The sequence below is a fragment of the Engraulis encrasicolus genome, unplaced genomic scaffold (genome assembly GCF_034702125.1).
Source record: "Engraulis encrasicolus isolate BLACKSEA-1 unplaced genomic scaffold, IST_EnEncr_1.0 scaffold_150_np1212, whole genome shotgun sequence".
Lineage (NCBI taxonomy): Eukaryota > Metazoa > Chordata > Actinopteri > Clupeiformes > Engraulidae > Engraulis > Engraulis encrasicolus.
In genome coordinates, this window is record NW_026945021.1 from 44,323 (window position 1) to 69,428 (window position 25,106).

The window sequence follows — 25,106 nt, forward strand, 5'->3', positions numbered from 1 at the left end:
ACTCAAATCTTTGAGTTGAAACCCGGGAAAGGGCTGCCGTGGACCTCTGTTCACGTAGTATGTTCCTCTTAATTTAGGTAGTGCATTGGCCTCTTTCAACATTGTATTCTGTACGTAATCGTATTGTTGACACAGTAGGTTTTGTCTGATAATAAACTTTCATTCACTTTTGGGGAAGAAATCCGTTTGGTCTATTCATATGTTTATTGTTCTGGTTAATTAGGCAGTAAGACTCATTCCCTGTGGATGGAGCGAGGCACATAAACTTTTGACCAACACCAGACCAACACCAGATTTGGATCCAACGTCACTGGTGTTTACCTGGGGGTGAGATATATGTCATGAAAACTGGGACGCTGTGTGCTCTATTGTGCATAAGCAGACTTTACATCATATGTCATAACAAGACTTTGATGATTCTAAAGGGAGCCCTAATCATGACCACACCTCTTGCCCAGGGAGGGATATTGTTTTCCGTCAGATTGTCAGCAACATGGTTATAGAACATTTTCTGGAAAGATGTCTCCTGGATGATCCTGTTGACTTTATTCGAATTAATCTTTTTAAAGTATTTTTATGGGCTTTTTGTGCCTTTATTGATAGGAAAGTGGAGATTATGACAGGAAGTGAGTGGGGAGAGAGATGGGGCAGGGTTGGGGAATGAACCGGGGTCCCCGTGGGCATGCAAGCCCAAATGTGGAGGTCTTAGTGTGCTGCGCCACAGCGCCCCCCGATCTCCTTGACTTTTGGGCAACATTGGGTTACACGAAAGGTTGAAGGATAAAAATTCATCATGGCCCTGTTAATCTTGCGGGTCAATTTAAAGGTCATAGGTCAAAGTTATCAACATCTCAGAAATGGGAATAGACAGACGTAAGACCAATGCAAATAGTCTGGAATATGAATTTGACAGTGCCTTTGACGTTGAACTGTTCAATGGATGGATTGAATTCAGATATTAGACTAAAGCACAGGTTCCCAGAGATACACCATATCAAATCGATACACTCCCCTACTGATTCTATGTCCTGGATGCTACAGTGAGTGGTACCTTGCATGGCAGCTCTCAACATGGGTGAGTATATGAGGCATCCGATGTAAAGAGTGTTTAGATTAGAAAACCTATGCATTACTAATATTATTAAAGCACTTTGGGCAATTTACTGAGTATTCAAGTCCTTACACTGACAGACGGGGTGGATAACCAGTAGGATACTCTCCTCCACCTGAGCATGGCATCGACCCCACACACTGCTGAGGAGCCTGCTGTGTCTTCAGTACAGACTCCATTTCATTATGTAGTAGGCCAATATGCTGTGATCAGTGATCACGACTAATGAGAATCCATCACACTTTACCTTGCATTAGTCCATTACCATGACTGATTTCTGTCAAATATCAACCAAGATTCGGTACGTTTATGTACACACTCATAAAGTAATGGATATGGCCATCAACAGTACTCATACAAACATGTACATGATTCACAGTGGCTACACTGGCTGTTCTAACTGTGCTCAGACCATTAGTAATAAAAAATAGGAGTGGTTTACTGTAAAAGCCTTATTACTTTTACATTTCCAACCAGTCTAAGACCAATGCCTCAGATACAGTGCCATGAGAAAGTTTGGGCACCCTTTTGGAAAATCATTACATCGGTTTATTTCTCGTTGAACTTTTAACGTAGCAACTTCATTTTAACTTATGTTAAACTATAGGAAAAGAGAAACATTTCAGCAGTGGAAGAATTTTCATAGGTGTTATAGAAATAATTTTATGTGGATTTAAACAAAAATAGGCATGTGCATAAATATGGGCACCCCAAAGAAGGTATACCATTGATATGAAGTAGAGCTCACCTTTGCAGCACACACTGGTTTTAATGACTTTGGAATCCCTTCAGTCACCAAGACAGACATGATTGGTCATTAAAATGATAGTTATCATATAAAATAGCAGACGAGGCTTGTCCTAAGTTCTGCCTTGGAGACTGGAATATGGTGGGCTCTGAACAAACTGTAGTTTGTTGAAAAATAGTTAAAAGGGCATGGCTAAAGGTTACTAAGAATGGTAACAGGCACACTACAGAACACCTCCATAGAATTACAAGAACATAGCTGCTGATAGTGCAGACTTAGACATGGGTCCTTCCACGTATACTTTTCACAAGGCAAAAGCTCATTGGATGGGTGACGAATAAAAAGGCTTTCCTGTGTATCCATCAGTTGATAAACTTATGCGGAAAGCTTATCTGGACAAGCTGAAAGCATTTTGGGAACTCATAGCGTGGTCAGATGAGATTGAGCTAGAGTTATTTGACCTTAACAATGGGAGGTGGACATGGCTAAAAAATTAACCCATAAATTCTATGACCTCTGGTCTAAAACATACCCTACTATAGGTCTGCGTGGATAGTATACACACTCTAAAACTTATTACAGTTAAGGGCCTCATTAATTCTTTTCAAATAGCATATTTTTCAAAAGAATGTTCAAGTGTCAGACACAAAATTAGAGCTGAGCAGCGTTTGCACTTTCCAGCAGGACAGTGTTTGCACTGCACTGATCAAAATTCAACAATGAGTTAAAGCAAAACAACAAGTACAATGTCTTGAAATGGTCATACCAATCTTGAGATATCACCATCATTGAAAAAAATTGAATTTATTTAAACCAGGATGTCTAAAGAAGACAGATGAGTAACCTGACTGAATTAGAGGGGTTCTGGATAGAATAATTGGCAACTATTCAGTAGCACCAGGCAGTTGGAACTTGTCATCCTGTATAGCAAGTATCCAAAGGCCATTAGATCAGCAAAGGTGAGCTCTACTTCATATTAATCGTATACCTTCTTTGGGGTGCCCATATTTATGCACACACATATTTTTGTTTAAATCCACATACAATTCTTTCTATAACACCTATGAAAATTCTTCCACTGCTGAAATGTTTCTCTTTTCCTATAGTTCAACATAAGTTAAAATGAAGTTGCTACGTTAAAAGTTCAACGAGAAATAAACCGATGTAATGATTTTCCAAAAGGGTGCCCAAACTTTCTCATGGCACTGTAACTTAACACCTCACGATGCTGCTGGCTATTTTCACCCCACCCAAGTGGACATGCTTCAAGCTCTGACACACCATAACACTGATTGAGTTGAGGGCAACTGCTTTGAAAAAGCATCAAGAAGGATAGATCATACCTGACCTCCATGTAATACTGTATGTCTTATTACTGTATATGTGACTTTTTGACCCATGTGCATTGTGCATGAATGCCCTCCATCTTGACAAATATGGGGAGGGATGGGGATAACCCAAGCCAGACTCGACAGCCTGCTTGTAGTGGTCACTTTAGCACAGGGCACCACAGCATCCCCTTATGCCCTCTTCCTACGTAGACCACTGCATAATGTGGTTTCACCCAACAATTACTGTCACTACATGGGTCAAAGACATCAGTGATAAAATTGAGATGTTTTTTTTCCTGTCCTATAGGCAAAGTCCCATTGTCATTTTCAATTGAAAAGTAAATAGGTCCTACTTGTGTAAGCCAACATTACTTGCACATTTAACTCCAACTCCCATTGTCATTGACACAGCACTTCACAGCACACAAGTGAACACTGCACACAATGAAATTGCATTTATGCCTCACCGGTGCAAGGGGGCAGCCCTCAATGGTGCTCCTAGGAAGCAGTGCGGCAGGACGGTACCATGCTCAGGGTATCTCAGTCATGGAAGAGGATGGGGGAGAGCACTGGTTAATTACCTCCCCCAACAACCTGACGGGTCGGGAGTCGCACCCCATCCTTGTTGCCATGCCTCATGGAGAACTATTACAAGGATGCCCTGACACAACATTACAATACATTACATTATTACATTATCACAATTACATTACTTTATTATTATAGAACAGTGTGAGAGTAGACAGGAAATGACCCCCCCCCCCCCCCCCCAAACTTGCATTTATAACGGAATTAAAATTATTGAAGGGTGGGTTTTGGTTGGAGTTACTATGTCCCTCAGCCAACACACTGCAAGGCAGACAAGCAAACAAGTCTTGGGGGTGGGGGAAGTGAATAAGCAGGGCTCTACTCTAATAACAGATGTATGTGTACCTTCGTACTGTTCCTGTACCCCTGAGGCCTGCCCCATCGCATCGGGACATAAATGGGACTTCCACCATAATGAAACATTATCTCTGGTTTCAATCCAACTGTATTTTTATGAGAAGAACGCTCTTATACCACACACATGCATGCTGTAGTAAAGTGAAGGAGAGCTGCCCTCCCCGATTTTCAATCAGGGCCTCCAGAGTACTAGCCTGGCGACGCCATCCTATGTGCTCCGCCCATGACGAAGTCAACAGTCGGCTATTCACCCAGGCTACCAGAGTACCAAACTGGGCCTCACATAAGGGGCTTGTTCGCATGACAGTCAGATCACACCCTCAACCCTAATGACAGTCTCTCCATACGATTCACACACTCCTGTTGTGTCCACCACACTAATCCCATATCCCTCTTCAATATTTCACACATCACTGGGTCCTCTTGGCTGGGCTGGTGTCAGCTATCCTGTGGGTTCCAGTTGCTCCACCCAGGTTTGAACCCAAGCCTCTACTCCCCTTACCCACACATACACTTTTAATTTACATGTGTTTAAACTTTTCTTAAGATAATTTGGCCTTTTCCACCTTTATTAACAAGACAGAACAGTTGTGAAAGACAAGAAATGAGTGTGGAGAGAGTGGGGAAGGATCGGCAAAGGACCTCGGATCGGAATCAAACCCAGGTCTCCAGCATAATGGTATGGCATCTATACTAGCTCATTAAGCCACCACTACCCCCATGTTTTAACTTTAAACCTGGTATATTAAACTAGACTGAGAGCTAGGGGCAGAATATGGTTTTTGCCTGGTGGTTGGTTTACCTCACACCATGGGAGATCATCATAACTGGGCCATGAATCTACCCTTATTTGTCCTCTAATTTCAATTCTCTGTCTAGTTTTTCATTTGTGTCGCAAGGCATTGGGGTGATCTTAACCAGTGTTGGTTAAGTTACTCAAAAACTGGAATGCATTAGGCTACATGTACTGGCTTTTCTAAGTAGCCCTTTATATTACAATATTTACAATGAAAGGCATTACACTACTTTTGCATTACTTTTGTTACTCTCGGAAAAATAGATATGGATCTGGCAATTTATGTAAATCAAACTCACAAATCATGACTCTTTCACCTCCCATCAAGGACGTGTTTCGGAATCGGCAGCATGCAGACTAAAAAGTTACAAGTTCAGGAATAGCTTATTTCTGACCCACCACACTGGATGCCATCCAGGCAACAGTAAAATGTATTGTAATGTATTATTACTAGCAGTTCCTGGACAGTCATGGTTAAGCAGTTACTTGTAGCCCATATGTAGCTGGTTTGAGTCTCCCCCATCCTTCTCCATGACTGAGGTACCCTGAGCATGCTGTTTCACAATGACAATGGGAGTTGGAAATTCTCAGGTGGGCTTTCACTTTAACTAGAATTGTAACTAGAATATATTGCACCTTCCCCTCCCTGTAGTTTGTTGCAGCAAAAAGTAATGCATTACAGTGATTAACCCACCCATTAAGTCAGATGCTGCACATAGGCCTACGCTGCATTGACCTAGGCACCTGGAGCGAAATGGACGCTGCATTCAGGCTCTAGAGATATGAGTTTTTCCCTCTTGCATCTATCAACAAGACACAAGCAGATAATAAATCGTAGCCTTTTTTCTGGCCAGTTTTCTTTAGATGGACAGGACATTTCTCAGGGGGGCAGGACTTGTTTCTGGGGGGCAGTGCAAGCTTCCTCTTGCGTCCACAGTTAATCCTGTTGGATATGGTTTAACCTTCTTGGTGGTATGCAGACATTACCTTGGATACAGTGGCTCTTGATACATCACAAAGACTTGTCTCGGTCAAAGATGCAACAGTTACACGCACACAAAGAAATTCTCCTTTTTGAACTCTGATACATCACCCATAATGTTGCGTGCGTTGCAAAATTTTGAGCAAAACTGTGCTCTTACCCAGCTAATTGAACCTTCACACTTCACTTTCCTGGTGCAATATGCAATTAATGAAGATTGGCCAACAGGTTGGTCCACTTGAGTCATGAAACTTCCCACACTATTGTAGCAACCCTGCTCTTTAGCAAGATGGCATAAAATATTGACAGTCTAGGGACAAATACTCACTTAACCAGAGGCCTGGGGTAAACTGTGGGAGTAGTTACTAATGACTGCTGTGCATTATGGTTGTACGCGAGCCCCCACTCTGAGTTCCACACAGAGACATACTAAATTCAGATATTAAACAAATCACAGATTACTGACCACCCCAACATTAGAAATGATCAAGTACGGCATATTAAAAATATAAGCAATAAACATTTATTAAAACCGATTCTCATAGACTCATTCAAACAATCAACCCAAAACAGAAAAGGAAAAATACCCGGCCGGGGTTTCAAAACAGTTGGCGCGCAGCGTTGGAGCTCATTCATAAATCCCAACGAACGAACGTCAGTGTACTCACGAGCCGAGCCGAGTTCCCCCTGTATGTTACCGGTAATCCAAAGTAGCACCGGCTGCCACTCTCCAAACGATGGCCATCCAGTTACCCTCCACGACTCCACAACCGAACCTGAAGCCCGAACATTTCTCTGCCGCGGTGAAGTAGTGGTGATCCGGAATGGTCCCAAAAAAACAGCTGGTGTTGTGCTAGCGAACTAGCGCATATTCGACAGCACACATCCAGCTAGCATGTCCCAAACAGCAAGCAGAGCAGAACGAACTTAAACAGGACTTAAACACGAAAATAAATAAAGTTCAACGGATGACACCGGCGTGCCGGGTGTCAACTCAACCTCAATTCAACCACTGGAAACTTATCATTACGCTGAGTAAACGAATAAAAGTCCGCCGTGTCACTCAGCATGAAGAAGCGCTTCTCTTCCCTTACTTTCTCCTCAGAGTCCTCCGTTACCTTGGCAACCCCCGTACCCAATAGAATTCCAGGGATGGAAAGCGATCGCCCAGTAACAAACTAATACATAGAATATCGAACCAGTAGATTAAATACAACTGTTGTAAAGTCTCAAACAAATACAAGTTAATACCTTTGCATAGGTTAAGCATATTTCAGTTGGATTACAATTACATTAGGAATTTAAGTTAGTTAAATATCATATTAAAATACCATACAACATACAACATATTAACTTAGGCATTCCCTAGAGTTCAGGTGCGCTCTATTTACTGTCAATGGGTGCGCTACACTAAAATGATAGGTGTTTCCATTATTTTGTCCAATCCCTGTATAGCATACACATAACAGACAGACCCTGGACCCCTACCAGTTCACATACCGAGCCAAGCGATCCACGGAGGATGCAATTTGCTCTGCCCTCCATCCAGCCCTCACCCACTTGGACAATAAAGACTCATATGTGAGAATGCTGTTCATTGACTTCAGTTCAGCATTCAATACCATAATACCACAACAACTCATCTGAAAACTGGAGCACCTCCCTCTGCAACTGGCTGCTGGACTTCCTGATGCAGAGACCACAAGCAGTACGGGTAGGGAATAACACCTCAAGCACCCTGACCCTGAGCACGGGGGCTCCACAAGGCTGTGTTCTCAGGCCCCTGAAACATGACTGCACAACGACCCACAGCACTAACCATCTAGTGAAGTTTGCGGATGATACAACACTGGTGGGCCTCATCACTAAGGGCGATGAGACTCACTACAGAGAAGAAGTAGACCTGCTGGCCAGATAGTGCAAAGACAACAACCTCCTGCTGAATGTCAACAAGACCAAGGAGATTGTTGTCAACTTTCAGAGGGTCCAAAAACAACTGCCACCACTGACCATCGACGGTGATGCTGTGGAGAGAGTGAGCAGCACCAAGTTCCTTGGAGTGCACATCAGCAACGACCTCTCTTGGACCACCAACACTACATCACTGGCGAAGAAGGCCCATCAGCGTCTCTACTTCTTGCGCAAACTAAAGAAGGCAAGTGCTACGCCCTCCATCATGACAACATTCTACAGAGGAACCATAGAGAGCGTCGTGTCCAGCTGCATCACAGTGTGGGGAGGAAGCTGCACGGAGAAAAACAGGAAGACACTCCAACGTGTTGTGAAGAAGATCATTGGAGTACCACTCCCCTCCCTGCAGGACATTTACACCGCACGCCTCACCCGGAAAGCACTGATGATCATCAAAGACACAAGCCACCCTGCACACAAACTGTTCAGCCTCCTGCCCTCTGGAAAGAGGTACAGGCGCCTCCGTTCCTGTACCACCAGGCTTGCAATAATAATAATAATAATAATTGTATTTGTATAGCACTGTGTCATACAAGGCATGTAACTCAAAGTGCTTAACAAATGGGGAAAAAAACATTGTTAGAGATAGATTTAAAAGGAGAGGTATAGAGGAGAGGCAGAAAAAGCAGGAAGGCAGAGGAAGAAGAGATAGACAGAGAATGTAGAGTCATAAGGTCAACGTAGGTTAGGACCAGGATTCTTAGATGTGTAAGGTCCATAGTGGCTGGGCCTATCATAAGTCATAGATAGTCACACAGAGATTGGGCGCTCAGGTGCGGCCCCTGGTGGCATCAGGGGTGAGGAAAAACTCCCTTTCGCTTGATTCATAGTTTGTAAGGGGAAAAAAAAGCTCAGTGAGGTCTGAGAAAAAAGACCCCCTATAGTCAGGAAGAAACCTCAGGCAGAGACCAGCGACCACCTAGGGGAGCCCCCTGCCAGGGCTGGTTGCGAGTAGTAAGGGCGCTGCGGCAGCTGGGACACTATGACGCCTTGGCAGATAGGAGTTGGCAAGGATGAAGAGGTGGGTCTTCAGCTGCTACTATGTCAGAACGCTATAAAGGACTTTTAGGAAAAGCACAACAAAATACCTCCTCTTAATGTATGTTCTCTACAAGTCTTCTGTTGTCCAGTCTTGCACTTAAATGTATGAGCAATGTCCACGTCCATACTGTCTATGTCCATGTATGAGTACTGTCTATGTCTATACTGTCTATGTCCTTACCTAGATTAGTCTATGTCTGCATGGGAGAGCAAGAAACGCAATTTCAAATTCTTTGTATGACCAGTGCATGTAAAGAAATTGACAATAAACTTGACTTGACTTGACTTGACTTCTTAAAGGAGTCGACGGAGGTGGCTGATCGGATCTCGATGGGGAGGGCGTTCCATCTCTTGGGCGCATAGCAGGCAAACGCGGCGTCGCCGATCTTCTTCTGCGGGGGGGTGGGGGTCCTTAGCAGCTTGGCATCAGTGGACCTGAGAGCTCGAGCAGGGGCATAAAAAGAGAGCATGTCTGAGATATAGCTAGGGGCAAGTCCATTTAATGCTTTAAATACTGTGAGCAGAATCTTAAAGTCGATTCTGTATGAGACAGGTAACCAGTGCAGGTCTGCCAAGACAGGAGAGATGTGCTCTCTCATTCTGGTTCTTGTTAGGATTCTTGCCGCAGAATTGCAGTACGATGCACCAAGCAATCAAGATACTGAACACTCAACCCACTCTCCCTCCACTGTCAGCCTCTAGCCAGCCAGGCCACTGACAACCCCCCCCTCATCCCCACCACCATATCTGCGACTGAACATTCCACCTGCACTACTACATCGGTGACTGAACTTTCAACCTGCACTAACTCAAAAACATGCACATGCACACACACACACACACACACACACACACACACACACACACACACACACACACACACACACATACACACACACACACAAGCACACCGCACTTTCTGCACTAAACCCAAACATACACACACTGACACACACACACACACACACACCCACACACACACACACACACACACACACACACAGACGCACACCGCACTTTCTACCTGCACTAAACACACACACACACACACACACACACACACACACACACACACACACACACACACACACACACACACACACACACACACACACACACTCACTGCTGCTGGTGTACTTGATAGACCTTTTTAATATTTATTTTTCTTCAAATGCTACTATTACTATGTCAGAAACGCTATAAAGGACTTTTAGAAAAAGCACAACAAAATACCTCCTCTTAATGTATGTTCTCTACAAGTCTTCTGTTGTCCAGTCTTGCTTAAATGTCTGTATGAGCACTGTCTATGTCCATACTGTCTTATGTCCATGTATGAGTACTGTCTATGTCTATACTGTCTATGTCCTTACCTAGATTAGTCTATGTCTGCATGGGAAAGCAAGAAACGTAATTTCAAATTCTTTGTATGACCAGTGCATGTAAAGAAATTGACAATAAAACCAACTTGAAGTGAACTTGAACTTGAAGTGATTAGTTTCTCTAAAAGTGATATCATACACTGACTAAACTCTAAGCAAATTAGCTGCAGAGCTGTAGAGAAAATGTCTCTGGATGCAACATAGAAAAAAAAGTCCTTCCCTATTTCAGTATGGACTCTTGGTGGAACAAAGTCTGTAGCGCTCCCCCTGGTGGAGTAACTGTGAACATTCCTCAATCTATTGAAAAAGTTATTTAGGGAGTATGTCCCCATTTACAATTTTATGCACTACGCTTAACTCAATTTGAGACTCTGTCCTCAACTCCCAACCAACCCAAACTTAAAGAGGTGAGGATCAAGGCCAGCCTGGTAGGTACTGACCGTACTTCAATATGGGATGGGTATCAAGGCTACTGTTTGGTGTAAGTAAATGGTTTCAGTTTCGATACCAAACGACAGACCAAGAATTCTGCCGGTGAATAACGTGCGCCAGTATTTTTCTGAAATGTAATTGGCTATTCAGTGCCAGTGAACTGAACACATGACTTCATCGCGCTTCTTCAAGGTCTGGATTTGCGTTTCTGAACCAGACCAGTGCAGAGCCAAACGGAGAGGACAAGATAGGCTCCTACTCACATATGGAGAAAATGGGGTTTCTAAGCCTCATCCCGGTTCTGTGCTGCGCGCACCTTGCGCATGGAGGTAAGATGATTTCGCCGTTGTTTCTTCATGGCAGGGCATTGAGTTTTCCATGTCTTATTATAGGCCACATCCGCCAAGGAGGAATATGTTTTCGGTCGCGCTGTCTTGTCAGTCAGTTAGCCGGATAAGTGAAAAAAAAAGTTATGCACGGATTTGGCAGAAATTGTGTGTATGTTGGAAATGGCAAAAGGAACGTGATTAACTTTTGGTGGTGATTCGGATTTATTTAGGCTATTTATTCTTCACAATTGCGTCGAGGTATAGCGCGAATTTCGACAGCAGTTTTTAACTCCACAAAAACACGTCAGAAAGACTTGAAGAAAATGAGGCTGTACCTGTAGTCAAATACCATCAAGGTCTGCACTCTGAGTGCATTCCTTCTGAGGCACAATCCTCTTCTTTGACTTTGAAATTTGATTTCCTCGATGCCGTTCTTCACAGTTAAAGCCATTTCGACACCCAAGAGACAGCCACAGATGAAATCAATATATAAAAGAGCAGTAAATGAAAAGTAGAAGGGTATAAAAAAGATGAGTACACAGTTTAACCTAAGTTTTACTTAAAAGCAGAATAAAATATAAACTTAATAATAATAATAATAATAATAATAATAACAATAACAATAATATAAAGTAAAGGTAAAATATTATAAGTAGGCAAGCACAGGTAAAAACAAGAAAAAGCAAACGGTACAATGATTGTGGCGATTGTAACTTAATGGGTAGATAATTAATTTTCAATTTATTTCTTAATTTCAGACCCACAGGATCCATAGCACAAATTTTAAAAAAACAAACACAAGAGAAAAAAACACAACAGGAGACCGCCAGAAAGGCTGAATACAAAACAAAACAAACAAAAAAGAAAAGCAGATATTGCATTGCTCTCATCACTATTCAGTACCCAACATACATGTTCACCATTGATTCTACAGGCTAGAAAATAGTCTCACAAAACTGCATCCAAGGCTACCCGAAACAGGAATTATGTTGTGTTGTGATTCAGACTTCCTGCACATAGTAAATCTATACAACAATTTGCGTAACATAGGGCATGCATCCATTCACAAAGCACATGGGTCAAATGTCATTTACAGTAATAAGACACAAACGGAGGAGGTCAGGTATACCAGCCTTTTTGGTACACTTTCAGTTGCACTCATTCCAATCTGTTACACTGTGTAAAGGCTTGTCTGTTACAGTGTGAGGCATGTCCTCCAGGGCTGGGTGACAATAGTCAGCATTGCATGGTGAACTTCAAGTGTGAGGCCTTGGTTTTGGACAGGTTGAGAAAATGAATGTTAATGCTTGCTTTAAAAAAAAAACTTATTTTATTCTTCATCAAGGCGTATTAGAACAGCCTTTACCAGCTGTGACCCATATACACATGTAGGCCTAACCAAGGTCATACGGCACAGTCCACCACTTGGGCCCTGGACTGGCGACCTCTCAGTTCATGGTCCAGTTCATCAAGGGAGACACAGTACAATACCACTATTAAGTTAAAGCTCCAGACTGATAGCTCAGTGTTACTGTATCTGTATGAGGCTTCGGTACAGGGGTTTACTACCACTGAACTTTGCTGGTTGGCATCCGTTACACACACACACACACACACACACACACACACACACACACACACACACACACACACACACACACACACACACACATATTAATATAACATTATTTAGTTGTTTTCCAATTTTGCCTTTATAAGACAAGAAAGTGAAGAAATGGGATAGATAACATGTGGGGGAGAGAGATGGAGAAAGACTGGGATTTGACCATGCCCAGACTCAGCAGCCCACTTGTAGTAGGCCTATTAGATCACTTAACAGCTTGCATCACAGCATCACATCATGTCCTCTTGCTACGTAGGCCACGGCACTATGTGGTTTCACCCAGCAATTACTGTCACTACACGAGTCAAAGGCGTTAGTGATGATATTGAGTAGAACATGTGAGAGAATGTGCCTGCATAAACTTTTGAAAGTCCTACTGAGAAAGTCTCATTGTCATTGTCACACAGCATATACACATATCACACAACGGATATGCATTTATGCTGCAGCTCTAGGGATCGTTGCAGGGAGATGGTGCCATGTCAGTGTACTTGAGGAGGTTGGGAGAGAGCTCTGGTTATACCCTCCCCCTACCCACCTGGCAGTGTCGGGAATTGAACTGGCAACCCTTGAACAACAAGCCCTGCTCCCTGACCGCTTGCTTTTGAAGACATAGAATGTAGTTGTGATAGTTGTCTGTCTGGGAGATGAAGCCTGGTTTAACAAACACTCCATCCATAAAATAATGTCAGTGCACTCGGTGGCCAGATCAGTTGTAGGAAAGGTGGGCATTGGACTTAAATCTTGTGTCTCATGAGTGTGGACATTGGAAAGCAAAGGTCTAATATTGTTTTGCTGTTGTGTGTGTTGTTTGTCACAAGGACATAAATGGGACTTTCATTATTAAAGTATCTCTGGTTTCAATCCGACCGTTATCATTAGAATAACCTCTAGATAGAGCTGTAGTGCACATATTGGTATACCAGAGAGGTTGCTGTCAGGGGTTTTCCAATATCATAGAACTGAAACCTTGGGCAAATGTTGCATTTCAGTTGTCTCAAAATATTGTTTGTGCGTGCGAGAGAGAGAGAGAGAGAGAGAGAGAGAGAGAGAGAGAGAGAGAGAGAGAGAGAGAGAGAGAGAGTGAGTTTACAAGGCTTTCTGTTTGAACTGATGGTGTTACATTCAACAGGCAACACAGAGGTCAAATCCCCAAAATGACATTAAATTCCTACTGCGATCAGAACTCCAGAGGGGGTCTCCCAACCAATGCTAAAGTTGAAATTTGTCTTAAATCTTTCTGTTTTAGTCCGAAAATTCAAGCAACACACTAACTGCTGCCGAGATGTGGTTACTTTCAGTTTTGATAACTAAGGCCAGGCAGCGACTTTTGCCATGAAACAAACTATGCATGTGTGTGTTTCTAAAATGCCATTGGCTACCGCGTGTATTAGGGGGCGTGCACTCTGCATGGGATGAACTTGGGAATAGCCTTTCGTGGCCAGTTGGTTGGAGCCTCATCGGGCTGGAAGGGAATTAGAATTAGACTACTACCTATGGTGTTCTAACCTGGGGCCACCTCAACTACCTGAGCATAATAGTCTGTACAATAACCTCATTACATTAAGTTACATTACATTTGACAGATGCTTTTAGCCAAAGCAACTCACAATCAACGACATAATAGCATACAGCAGATGAACAAAAAGTAAAGTGCACAGGAAATATACAGAATAATATGTGTATATTCCAACACACACACACACACACACACACACACACACACACACACACACACACACACACACACACACACACACAGTCTTTCCTGGGTTTGTGCCAGCTAAGGCATCAGTGTATTAAATAGCCATGGAAGAGAAGAGTCCTAACTTGCTTCTTGAGGGTTGAGAGAGCCAGTTTTGTAACCGCACGTACTAATGTACAATACCAGCCTGTGTATGTGCACGCAGGGCCGATTTATCCATTAGGGCCAGTGATATGGTCCTCTGTGGGTGGGTGTGTGTGTGTGTGTGTGTGTGTGTGTGTGTGTGTGTGTGTGTGTGTGTGTGTGTGTGTGTGTGTGTTTTGCTGTGTTGTGTTGTGTTTCTCTGTTGTAGTAGTAGTTATGTATTGTATTCTTCTGTACCATGATGTAACTATCCCACTGTGTTTTACATCTTTTCTGTAAATGCCCCTGTGTTGTATATTCCTCTGCATTATAGTGAACTGCTTTCAGTAGTGGACAAATGAATAGTGACAACAACAAAAGGCATTCTAGTTCAAGAAACTATAGGGCTAAGAACAAGCTTTTTCAAGCTTACATGTTGATGATAACCATTAGGCTTTTTGGTGTTTCTTTCTTGAGTAGAGGGAGGAAACTGTTAGCTATTAGTGTTGACATCTGCATTGTTTGTTTTTACTGTATGATCATCATCATTACAGTGAGTCCAATATGTATTTGATCCCTTGCTGATTTTGCCGGTTTGCCCACTAATAAAGACATGATCAGTCTATAAATTTTTGATAATATGTATTCAAACATGGAGAGACAGAATATCAAAAAGAAATTCCAGAAAATAACTTTAAATAATATATTTTAATTTATTTGTATTTAATATAGGGAAATAAGTATTTGACCCCTCTAGCTAAAGAAGATAAAGTGCTTTGTGGCAAAGTCATAGTTGTCTAGCACTAAGGTCAGATGCTTCTTTTAGTTGATGACAATGTTTGTGCATATAGTAGAACATATTTTTGCCCATTTTTCTTTGCAGATTATCTCTAAAACATTAATAGTTTGTGGCTGTAGCTTGGCAAATGGGAGGTTCAGTTCTCTCCATAGAATTCTTATAGGGTTAATATTTGGAGACTTTCTAGGCCACTTCACGACTTTAACATGCTTCTTATTGAGCCACTCCTTAGTTGCTTTGACTGTATGTTGTGTATTATTGTCATGTTGGGAAATCCAAAAATGACCCACCCTTCAGTGTAGTGGTGGAGGGAAGGACGTTTGCACTCAGGATTGCACATTACATGTCTCCCTCCATCCATTCGTTGACGATGTGAAGTTGCCCTGTGCCTTGGCCAGGCAAACACCCTCAAACCATAATAATACCACTTTCATGCATGATGGTGAGGAGGGAGTTCTTGGGATCATAGACAGCAGTACTCGTTCTCAAAACACATTGAATTGTGTTAATGCCAAACAGCTGGATTTTGGTTTCATCTGACTGCAGCATCTCCTTATCATATCCTAAACTAGTCTGATATTCTTTGGCAAACCTCAGGTGGGACTGCACAAGTTCCTTCTGAAGTAGAGGTACCATGTGTGCACTACAGGATTTTAATCCTCTGTGGCTTTAAGTGCTACCCATAGTTTTCTCAGTGATTTTGGTCCCAGTAGCTTTGATATCATCCCGTACAGGTCTAGGTTCTTTCTGTTCTCATGATTATCAAATCCCTCCAAAAGGTCAAATCTTTTATAGAACCCCAGACAGCATGATGGATAGTCATTTTGTATTCCTCACATTTTGGAAGAAATGAATCAACAGCTGGATCATTAATACCCATTCTCTTTCTTGTGGCTTTGCAGCCCGTTTAATCTTGTTCAGGTCAAAAATCTTGTCCCTGATATCATTTGACCGCTTTTTGATCTTTCCCATGCTGGTGAGGTTGGAGTGTGACTGATTCACTCATACTAGTATGGACTGATTCTGCTGATTCAATGCATCTTATATGCATGTTAGTATGTACAGGTGTCTTTAATTCAGATGACAAGTTGATCGGAAGGGCCCATCTGGTCTGTGGGCACGGAACTGTAATCCATTGGCAGGGGATCAAATACTTATTTTGCTTGATGAAATGGAAATAAATTAATATTCTCTTAAGTTAATTTCTGGATTTCCTTTTTGATATTCTGTCTCTCCATATTAGAATACATATTATCATAACATTTATTGATGGATCATATCTTTTTTAGTAGGCAAACCAACAAAATCAGCAAGGGATCAAATACTTATTGGACTCACTGTAGATTGTTTTAACATGTCTTATGATTCAACACACCCTACATTTAATTACGGTACTCTCATATAACAGACACATCTAGCATACTGTAGATGCCTTTTCTGATTTCCCCTTTCCTTCTTCTTCATGAATGCCATCTTGTGATATTTATGTATTTATATTTTTTGTGAAGTTTAAATGTTAAATGTTATGATCTCACTCCACCAACTGGGATATTTAAACATTGTCTGGAGAAAACAAGATATATAGACGATATAAAGATATATAAAATATAAATAAGATATAACTATCTTGTCTTGACTATGTCTATGAAAATAATACATGACAAATCCCCACAAAAAACTAAGACTAAAATGTCTTTCATGATTTTACTTTCTCAGAAATCCACTCTATGAAGTACTTCTACACTGCAACTTCAGGGATTCAGACGTTTCCAGAATTTGTCACTGTGCTGCTGGTTGATGGACAGCCTGCCTCGTACTATGACAGCAACATCCGCCGAGAGACGCCCCGCCAGGACTGGATGAAGAACGCTGTTGACGCTGACTACTGGGACAGAGGAACCCAAATTAGCATTGGAGACGAACAGTCCTACAAGGCTAATATTGATATAGCCAAGCAAAGATTTAACCAAACAGGGGGTAAGTGAACATGTTTCATTATTATATAAAGGTGTAGATCAGCCAAACTGTGATCCTATATATTGAATTTGGGGTATAACCAGTTATACGTACATCATCATGAGATTGGCAGCAGTTGATACAACCAGGGTCTCTCTCTCTCTCTCTCTCTCTCTCTCTCTCTCTCTCTCTCTCTCTCTGTCGCTCTCTCTCTCTCTCTCTCTCTCTCTCTCTCTCTCTCATAAACTATTGATACAATTGTCAACATTCTCTTTATTGTTATTAATGTTGAAGCAAAATTAAATTCTAAAATACAAAAAATAAAAACATACTCTCACCCCAACCCCCATTACTTGACCATGGCACATGTGGCAGATTAGCATTGGTCTCATAAACTGTTGTTCATTGCTCTTGTATAACAAGGTGAGTCACTTACACTGAAACACTAGTCACAATGACAGTGAGTGCTTGAATGTTAAGTTATGGCAAACAAAAGTAACATACATTGAAAATGTTATAGATGTCAGAGTACACACACGGGCCCTGTGATCTCATCTGATGTGAATGAACGGGGATCATGGGGGGTCAGAGTGGAAACCCACACCACACACTCACCTCTGATACTCTACAATACAGAAACACACACACACACACACACACACACACACACACACACACACACACACACACACACACACACACACACACACACAGCCCTCTGGACAACGTCACCATGTTACCCCCATTAGCACTCTAAAGGCAGCATCCCATCCCATCTCTATTATTCCTTAATACCCTCCACCCAACTCCACCCCTGACCCTCATCACTGCCCTCCCCAACACACCACTGGTACCCCCAGCACACCTCACCAGCACTAGTCATCACACACACACACACACACACACACACACACACACACACACACACACACACACACACACACACACACACACACACTGCCCTCCTCCCTGTTCCCCCAGCCCACCTCACCTCATCCCTCCTGCATCTCTAGTCGTCCCTCTCAGGCTGAGGCTGCTGTAGTGAGATGGAGGACTGGGGCCATCTGATCTCATCTCATCTCATCTGATCTGATGTGAATGAATGGGGATCATTAGGGGCCAGAGTGGAAACACACACCACACACTCACCTCTGATACTCTACAATGCAGGAAGGGAGAACAGGCAGGCAGGCAGAGTGTAACACAGACAGACAGACAGACTGCCGGATGGACAGCCCAATATAGAGTCATTGGAATGGACAGAATGAAGCACAGACAGACCTACAGATGGACAGACAGCAAATAATCACATACATACAGAATGAAGGACATTCAGGCAGACAGAGACTGAACCACAGACAGAGAGAAACACAGTCAGGTAGACAATATGAAGCACAGAGAGACAGACAGAAAGAATGAAGCACATACAGACAGACAGGCATACAGCCAGACAGACAGACAGAGTCGTCAGTGTGTCATGTGACTCAGGTGTAGAGCAGAGGGGGGTGGAGCCTCAGCATGTGAAGAGCCAGTCGGACTCAGTAGCATATTAGACATGTATACGTGTCATCACTCCTCCTGACTCAGTAGCATATTAGACATGTATACGTGACATCACCTGACTCAGTAGCATATTAGACATGTATATGTGACATCACTCCACCTCACTCAGTAGCATATTAGACATGTATACGTGTCATCACTCCACCTGACTCAGTAGCATATTAGACATGTATACGTGTCTATGATCAGGACTCCTCAGCTGCACACTGGACAGAGGTACACACACACACACACACACACACACACACAGACACACGCACACACACACACACACACACCATTGCCCCACTCTGCTCCCCGTCTTACAGCCATTAGCACCCAAACCAGCAACAGCAGCAGCATCCCATTCCATCACATCTCTATTAGTCCTTAATACCCTCCACCCAACTCCACCCCTGACCCTCATCACTGCCCCCCCAACACACCACTGGTACCCCCAGCACACCTCACCAGCACTAGTCATCACACACACACACACACACACACACACACACACACACACACACACACACACACACACACACACACACACACACACACACACACACACACTGCCCTCATCCCTGTTCCCCAGCCCACCTCACCTCATCCCTCCTGCATCTCTAGTCGTCCCTCTCAGGCTGAGGCTGCTGTAGTGAGATGGAGGACTGGGGCCATCTGATCTCATCTCATCTCATCTGATCTGATGTGAATGAATGGGGATCATTAGGGGCCAGAGTGGAAACACACACCACACACTCACCTCTGATACTCTACAATGCAGGAAGGGAGAACAGGCAGGCAGGCAGAGTGTAACACAGACAGACAGACAGACAGACAGACTGCAGGATGGACAGGCAGCCCAATGTAGAGTCATTGGAATGGACAGAATGAAGCACGGACAGACCTACAGATGGACAGACAGCAAATAAAGCACATACAGACAGAATGAAGGACATTCAGGCAGACAGAGACTGAAACACAGACAGAGAGAAACACAGACACAGTCAGATAGACAATATGAAGCACAGAGAGACAGACAGAAAGAATGAAGCACAGACAGACAGACGTACAGCAAGACAGACAGAGTCATCAGTGTGTCATGTGACTCAGGTGTAAAGCAGAGGGGGGTGGAGCCTCAGCATGTGAAGAGCCAGTCGGACTCAGTAGCATATTAGACATGTATACGTGACATCACCTGACTCAGTAGCATATTAGACATGTATACGTGACATCACTCCACCTGCCTCAGTAGCATATTAGACATGTATACGTGTCATCACTCCACCTGACTCAGTAGCATATTAGACATGCATACGTGACATCACCTGACTCGGTAGCACATTAGACATGTATACGTGACATCACCTGTCTCAGTAGCATATTAGACATACAATACAATACAACATGTTCCGTATTTATATAGTACAATATTACTTTGAAGGTGGCTCAAAGCGCTGTCACTCCACTTGACTCAGTACCATATTAGAAGACATGTAAACGTATCCTCACCTGCACCATACAGTAGCACACTGGACAGAGGCACGCACGCACACACACACACACACCTCAGTACAACACTCATCATCATGGATGGACATTAACAAAAAAAAAAAAAAACAGTTTTTGTGAAGAAGTTAATACAATTAAATACATTAAAAAATATATATATACACAGTATACAGTACATATAAGCATCTATTGACCTATTGCTATTATTGTTTGTACTGTATTTTGTAAATTATTTGTAGGAAAATAACCCTCTTTACATCTGAACCACAAAATAACCCTCTTCACATCTGTGGTCTTTATTAATCCTTCCTACTATCCTCTTAGGTATGCATTCAGTTCAGAACATGTATGGCTGCCAGTGGGATGATGAGACTCATGTCATAGATGGATATGATCAGAATGGTTATGATGGAGAAGACTTTGTTACTCTTGATCTGAAGAACCTGCGCTACATTGCCACAACACCAGAGAGTCAACTCACAGTAAACAAGTGGAACAGTAACCCAGGTCAACTTGCCTATGACAAACAGTACTACACACAGATCTGCATTGAGTGGCTGAAGAAGTATGTTGAGTATGGGAGCAGCACTCTAGGAAAGAAAGGTATGTCAGCACACAACACTCACAACAGCCACCACTTAAAGGTAGATCATGTATTATTTTTAGTAGTTCTTCTCCAGAATTTATGCTGCTCATTCACAAATGTTATCCTTTTCGTGCATATTTTCCATCACCATCAGTTTCTAAGTATTCATTATGACTGTGAAAATGACACTTTTCATAGACGAAAAGGTGGATCTCCTCTTTGTCCACCATCTTGAATTTCCAGTTATTACCATTTTTAGCTACAGCATTTTCCTTTACTTTGGTCATACAAGGAATATTAGTCTCAAGAAATGGAGTAAAAATTTTTAAATAGGCAGTACAGTTGTACTGAGCAGCATAGTTGGTCCTACACACTCCACTTCATATTATGAACTCCACTACATGTGTTATATTTTTTTAAATCATGTCATGGTTATTGATGTTTTCACAGTACATTACATATGCCTGTTATTTTCAGATTGTTATGACATGTGGGTCAACATTATGGTTCTCTTTGCCATCCCTACTCTGAAATTGACATTTCAATACTGGCAGACAGTGCATTCTCAGTAATTTCCATCTTATTTTCATACTGATGTGTCCCTCCAGTGGCCCCTGAGGTCTCCCTGCTCCAGAAGGGCCCTGAGGTGGCGTGTCATGCCACAGGCTTCCACCCAGACGCTGTCATGATCACCTGGAAGAAGGATGGAGTGGAGGTGGATGATGACGTGGATGTGGGGGAGACTCTGCCCAACGAGGATGGAACCTTCCAGAAGAGATCCGTGCTCACCATCTCACCTAAGGAGAGGACAAAGACTCAGTACTCCTGTGAAGTCACCCACAAGAGCGGACTCATTGAGAAGATCCTTGATGAAGCTGAGCTGAAAACCATCAGTAAGAAAGATTTTTCAGATTCCTCTCAATTTCAACAATTAAATTATTAATAAACTAGGAGGGAAGGAAGTTGTTCGATATAAGAAATATTTGACTGTGTAACACCCTAATTGTTAAAGTCTTTCTGCCTTGTTATTGTGGAGTTAGAAACTNGAATGTTAAAATTCGTCCTATCCCGCAATGGTGAAGAATCTTTTTAAAAAGTCCTGGTGGGGGTGCTGTGGCGCAGCGTGGTAAGCCCCCCGCATTTGGGCTTACATTGCCCACGGGTACCCGGGTTCGATTCCGACCGAGGTCATTTCCCGGCCCTGCCCCATCTCTCTTCCAATCGTTTCCTGTCCTCTCTCACACTGTCATATAATAATAAAGGCCAAAAAAGCCCCAAAAATCCATTGAGGAAAAAATCCTGGATCCGGATTGTGATCCAAATCACCACCAAAATGTAAACACTTTTGTCATTTCCAACAAATTTGCTCAAAATCCGTTCATACTTTTCGGAGTTATCCTGCTGAAAAACAGACAAACAAACCAATGGAACCAGAAACCTAACCTCCTTGGCGGAGGTAACAAATACATTATTGTACTAAAACTGTAATATACTGTATACTGTATATAGCACTTGTTATTCTGTATATCAACTTCATTCTTTGTTTTTGTTCACAGCACCAGGCTCAGGCCAGGCCCCAGTTGGCATCATCATTGGAGCATTTCTGGGTTTCCTTGCACTGATTGCTTTAATAGGAGGGGCTGTTTGGTACAAGAGGAGGAATCCTGGCAATGGTATGTTAAATGGAGGTAGTTAAAGAAGTTGAAGAAGAAGTATTAGAGTAAGATGCCATTAGCAGACAATAATGTAAACTTTTACAATTAGGCATTGAAGTGTATACTGTAGTGTGTGTGTGTGTGTGTGTGTGTGTGAGTGTGTGTGTGTGTGTGTGTGTGTGTGTGTGCAATGAGAATACATTGACTACAACCAATCAGCATGATAAAGAGGATGACATGTAGGATGCATTTCGCAGTGAGTGCGTTTATATGCAATTTAGTATCCCGAATATGATTGGGATGTTATAGATTGCCGAATTTGTGTTTGAACATATAAACAAAACACTTTTTCCCAGCTTCAGTATCCCGGATAAGCCCTTATTCAGGATTTTAAGAAATCGGGATATGCTAGGTTTTTTGGATATTGACGAATGGAAACACTTTATCCCGGTTACAGAGGCTTCCCATAGAACATTGTCGCTGGTATCCAGGATCTTCCTATTTGAAGAGAATTCCTTAACAACAAAGAATGAAGACCGGGATATAATGCTCAGTATTCATGTAAATTATCCCAAATGTTATCATTACCGGGATAAGTCTCATATTTAAGATACTGAACTGCATATAAACGGACTCAGTTATTTGTCGGCCAGACCGGTCTTTGGAGCATGTCTTAAAAAGTCCAATGGATTGTCACTAGACCATGCCCAGGAGTGGAATTACATTTGGTGCCACTAGTGGCGTCTACTCTTAATTTCTAGGCTATCTGAAGTAACTTGTTGGTGTATATCTTTTTCTCCAGGCTTTGTTGCTGCTAAAAGTAAGTACACCACCAAATTTATTATGTTTGTTACTGTGGCATATATTGACCCAAAATATGCATCACAGCAGCTGTTTAGTAGAATATGTTTTCCATAATACAGATATTTGTCAAACACGTTTTATTTCTGATACCTCGATAGCATATCAAAAATGTCTTTCTGTGAAATGTGTCCCTTGGAACATACTTCTACATTTTTGGTGTCACATCTTCTCTGTCAGCCGTAGTAAATCCTATTTTCTCATACAATTGTAAGTGTTTCTTTTATCTTTGAGCGTATATGTTGACGCAGTGTAGTTAACAACTTAACTTACACGTTAGGTATGTACTACATATGGCTTGCAACATACAGTACATACATGTTTGCATATGCTTTTCTTTTTATAGCTGGAGAAAATAGCTCTCGTTCATCAGATGAGGCATAAGGGTTGATGCTTCTGGTGAGTGTTTATAACTGATCTCGCCATTATAATTTATCTCTGGCCTGTGTGCTTGTTTGAATATTCATTCTTATACTCATTGATTTTAATTTCTGCAGGAGATGAAAGGAAGACAGCCAGACAGCTTAACAAATCGGAGTTGAGAGTTGATGTGGAGTCGAGGTCTACAAATGATGGTTTGATATGCACTTTTAAGTCAACAGAAAGATCTTTAATGGAATTCAGTTTCATGAAGTGCAAAGTGAAAACAACCTCCAAAGCATTTAAATTAGAAGTCTACATGGCTTTCAGGGAAATGCAGACTTATTTTGTACATTAATTATTGGTTTTGTTTGATATATTGCTAGATTTTTTTTTTGCTTTGTTTCAGAACAGATAAGGCTGTAACTATGACTGTTTAAATTCTTTATGTTCCCTTGACAGTCTATATGTATCAGTAGGCTTTGTGAAGGAATTTTAGTTGTTTTGTTGCTGACTATAATGAATGAACTATTTGGTAACCTGTAAACCTTTTCTTTTTATTTGTCCATTGGGCATACGGTGTGTTTGATTATGGAACTACCTGGATTTTAGCAATATTTTTGTTCTTACACTTACTTGATTCTTATATCAACATTTAGGTCTTATTCAGATTGACATTGAACATTGACATGTTTCTATGGGCATTTTCACACCTAGTCCCCTTTATAAGTGAACCAAACTCAGTGGACCAAAAAGTGAACCGACAGCAAAAGGACTTTTTGTTCATATTGTGAGTGTATTACAAAAAGAACCTTCTGGTCCTGTTAGGCTTTTATGGTGTGTCAGTCCTCTTTTTGATCACACCCGGTCCTCTAGAGGTCTACTTAAGTGATTAAACCTAGCCACAAGTCTAACTCTTCAGGGCACGTAAGCGAACCGTACCGAGACCACATCAATAAAGGTCTCAGTATACGGTTCACTTCCAAGGGGTCTGGGTACAGTTTGGATGGTTCAAATATGCGCAGAAAATGCTGAGTGACAGGTCTGAGTTCACTTAAATGGCTCAAAGGGACCGGGTGTGAAAACCCTACAATTCTCCTTAAAGTATACTGCATTGTCGTGAGATTACAGTTTATTTCGTTTTTTTGAGTACAGTACACAAAATAAAATCAGTAAGACCATCTTGTTTTTGTGTTTTCAATATTTAAAACTCACCGAAGAATATTGGCATGAAATGTATAAAAACATGTTTTTCTTTTTAGGAGTAAAGGGATGAGACTGAAACGTAGAGTCTATGTAGAATCTACATACCTGAAGT

The 25,106-nt window shown here is 42.1% G+C and overlaps 1 protein-coding gene across 1 annotated transcript in view; it reads left to right on the plus strand.

Moving 5' to 3' along the window:
• LOC134442392 (class I histocompatibility antigen, F10 alpha chain-like) overlaps positions 1-24,577 on the plus strand; it is a 39,941-nt gene extending 15,364 nt beyond the window's left edge. The window contains exons 2-8 of the mRNA XM_063192564.1: positions 17,033-17,293; positions 20,651-20,929; positions 21,521-21,805; positions 22,469-22,585; positions 23,370-23,387; positions 23,775-23,827; positions 23,926-24,577. Coding sequence (XP_063048634.1) covers positions 17,033-17,293; positions 20,651-20,929; positions 21,521-21,805; positions 22,469-22,585; positions 23,370-23,387; positions 23,775-23,812 — 998 coding nt within the window. The 3' untranslated portion in view covers positions 23,813-23,827; positions 23,926-24,577. The remainder of the gene's footprint in view (positions 1-17,032; positions 17,294-20,650; positions 20,930-21,520; positions 21,806-22,468; positions 22,586-23,369; positions 23,388-23,774; positions 23,828-23,925) is intronic.
• The last annotated feature ends 529 nt before the right edge of the window (positions 24,578-25,106 follow it).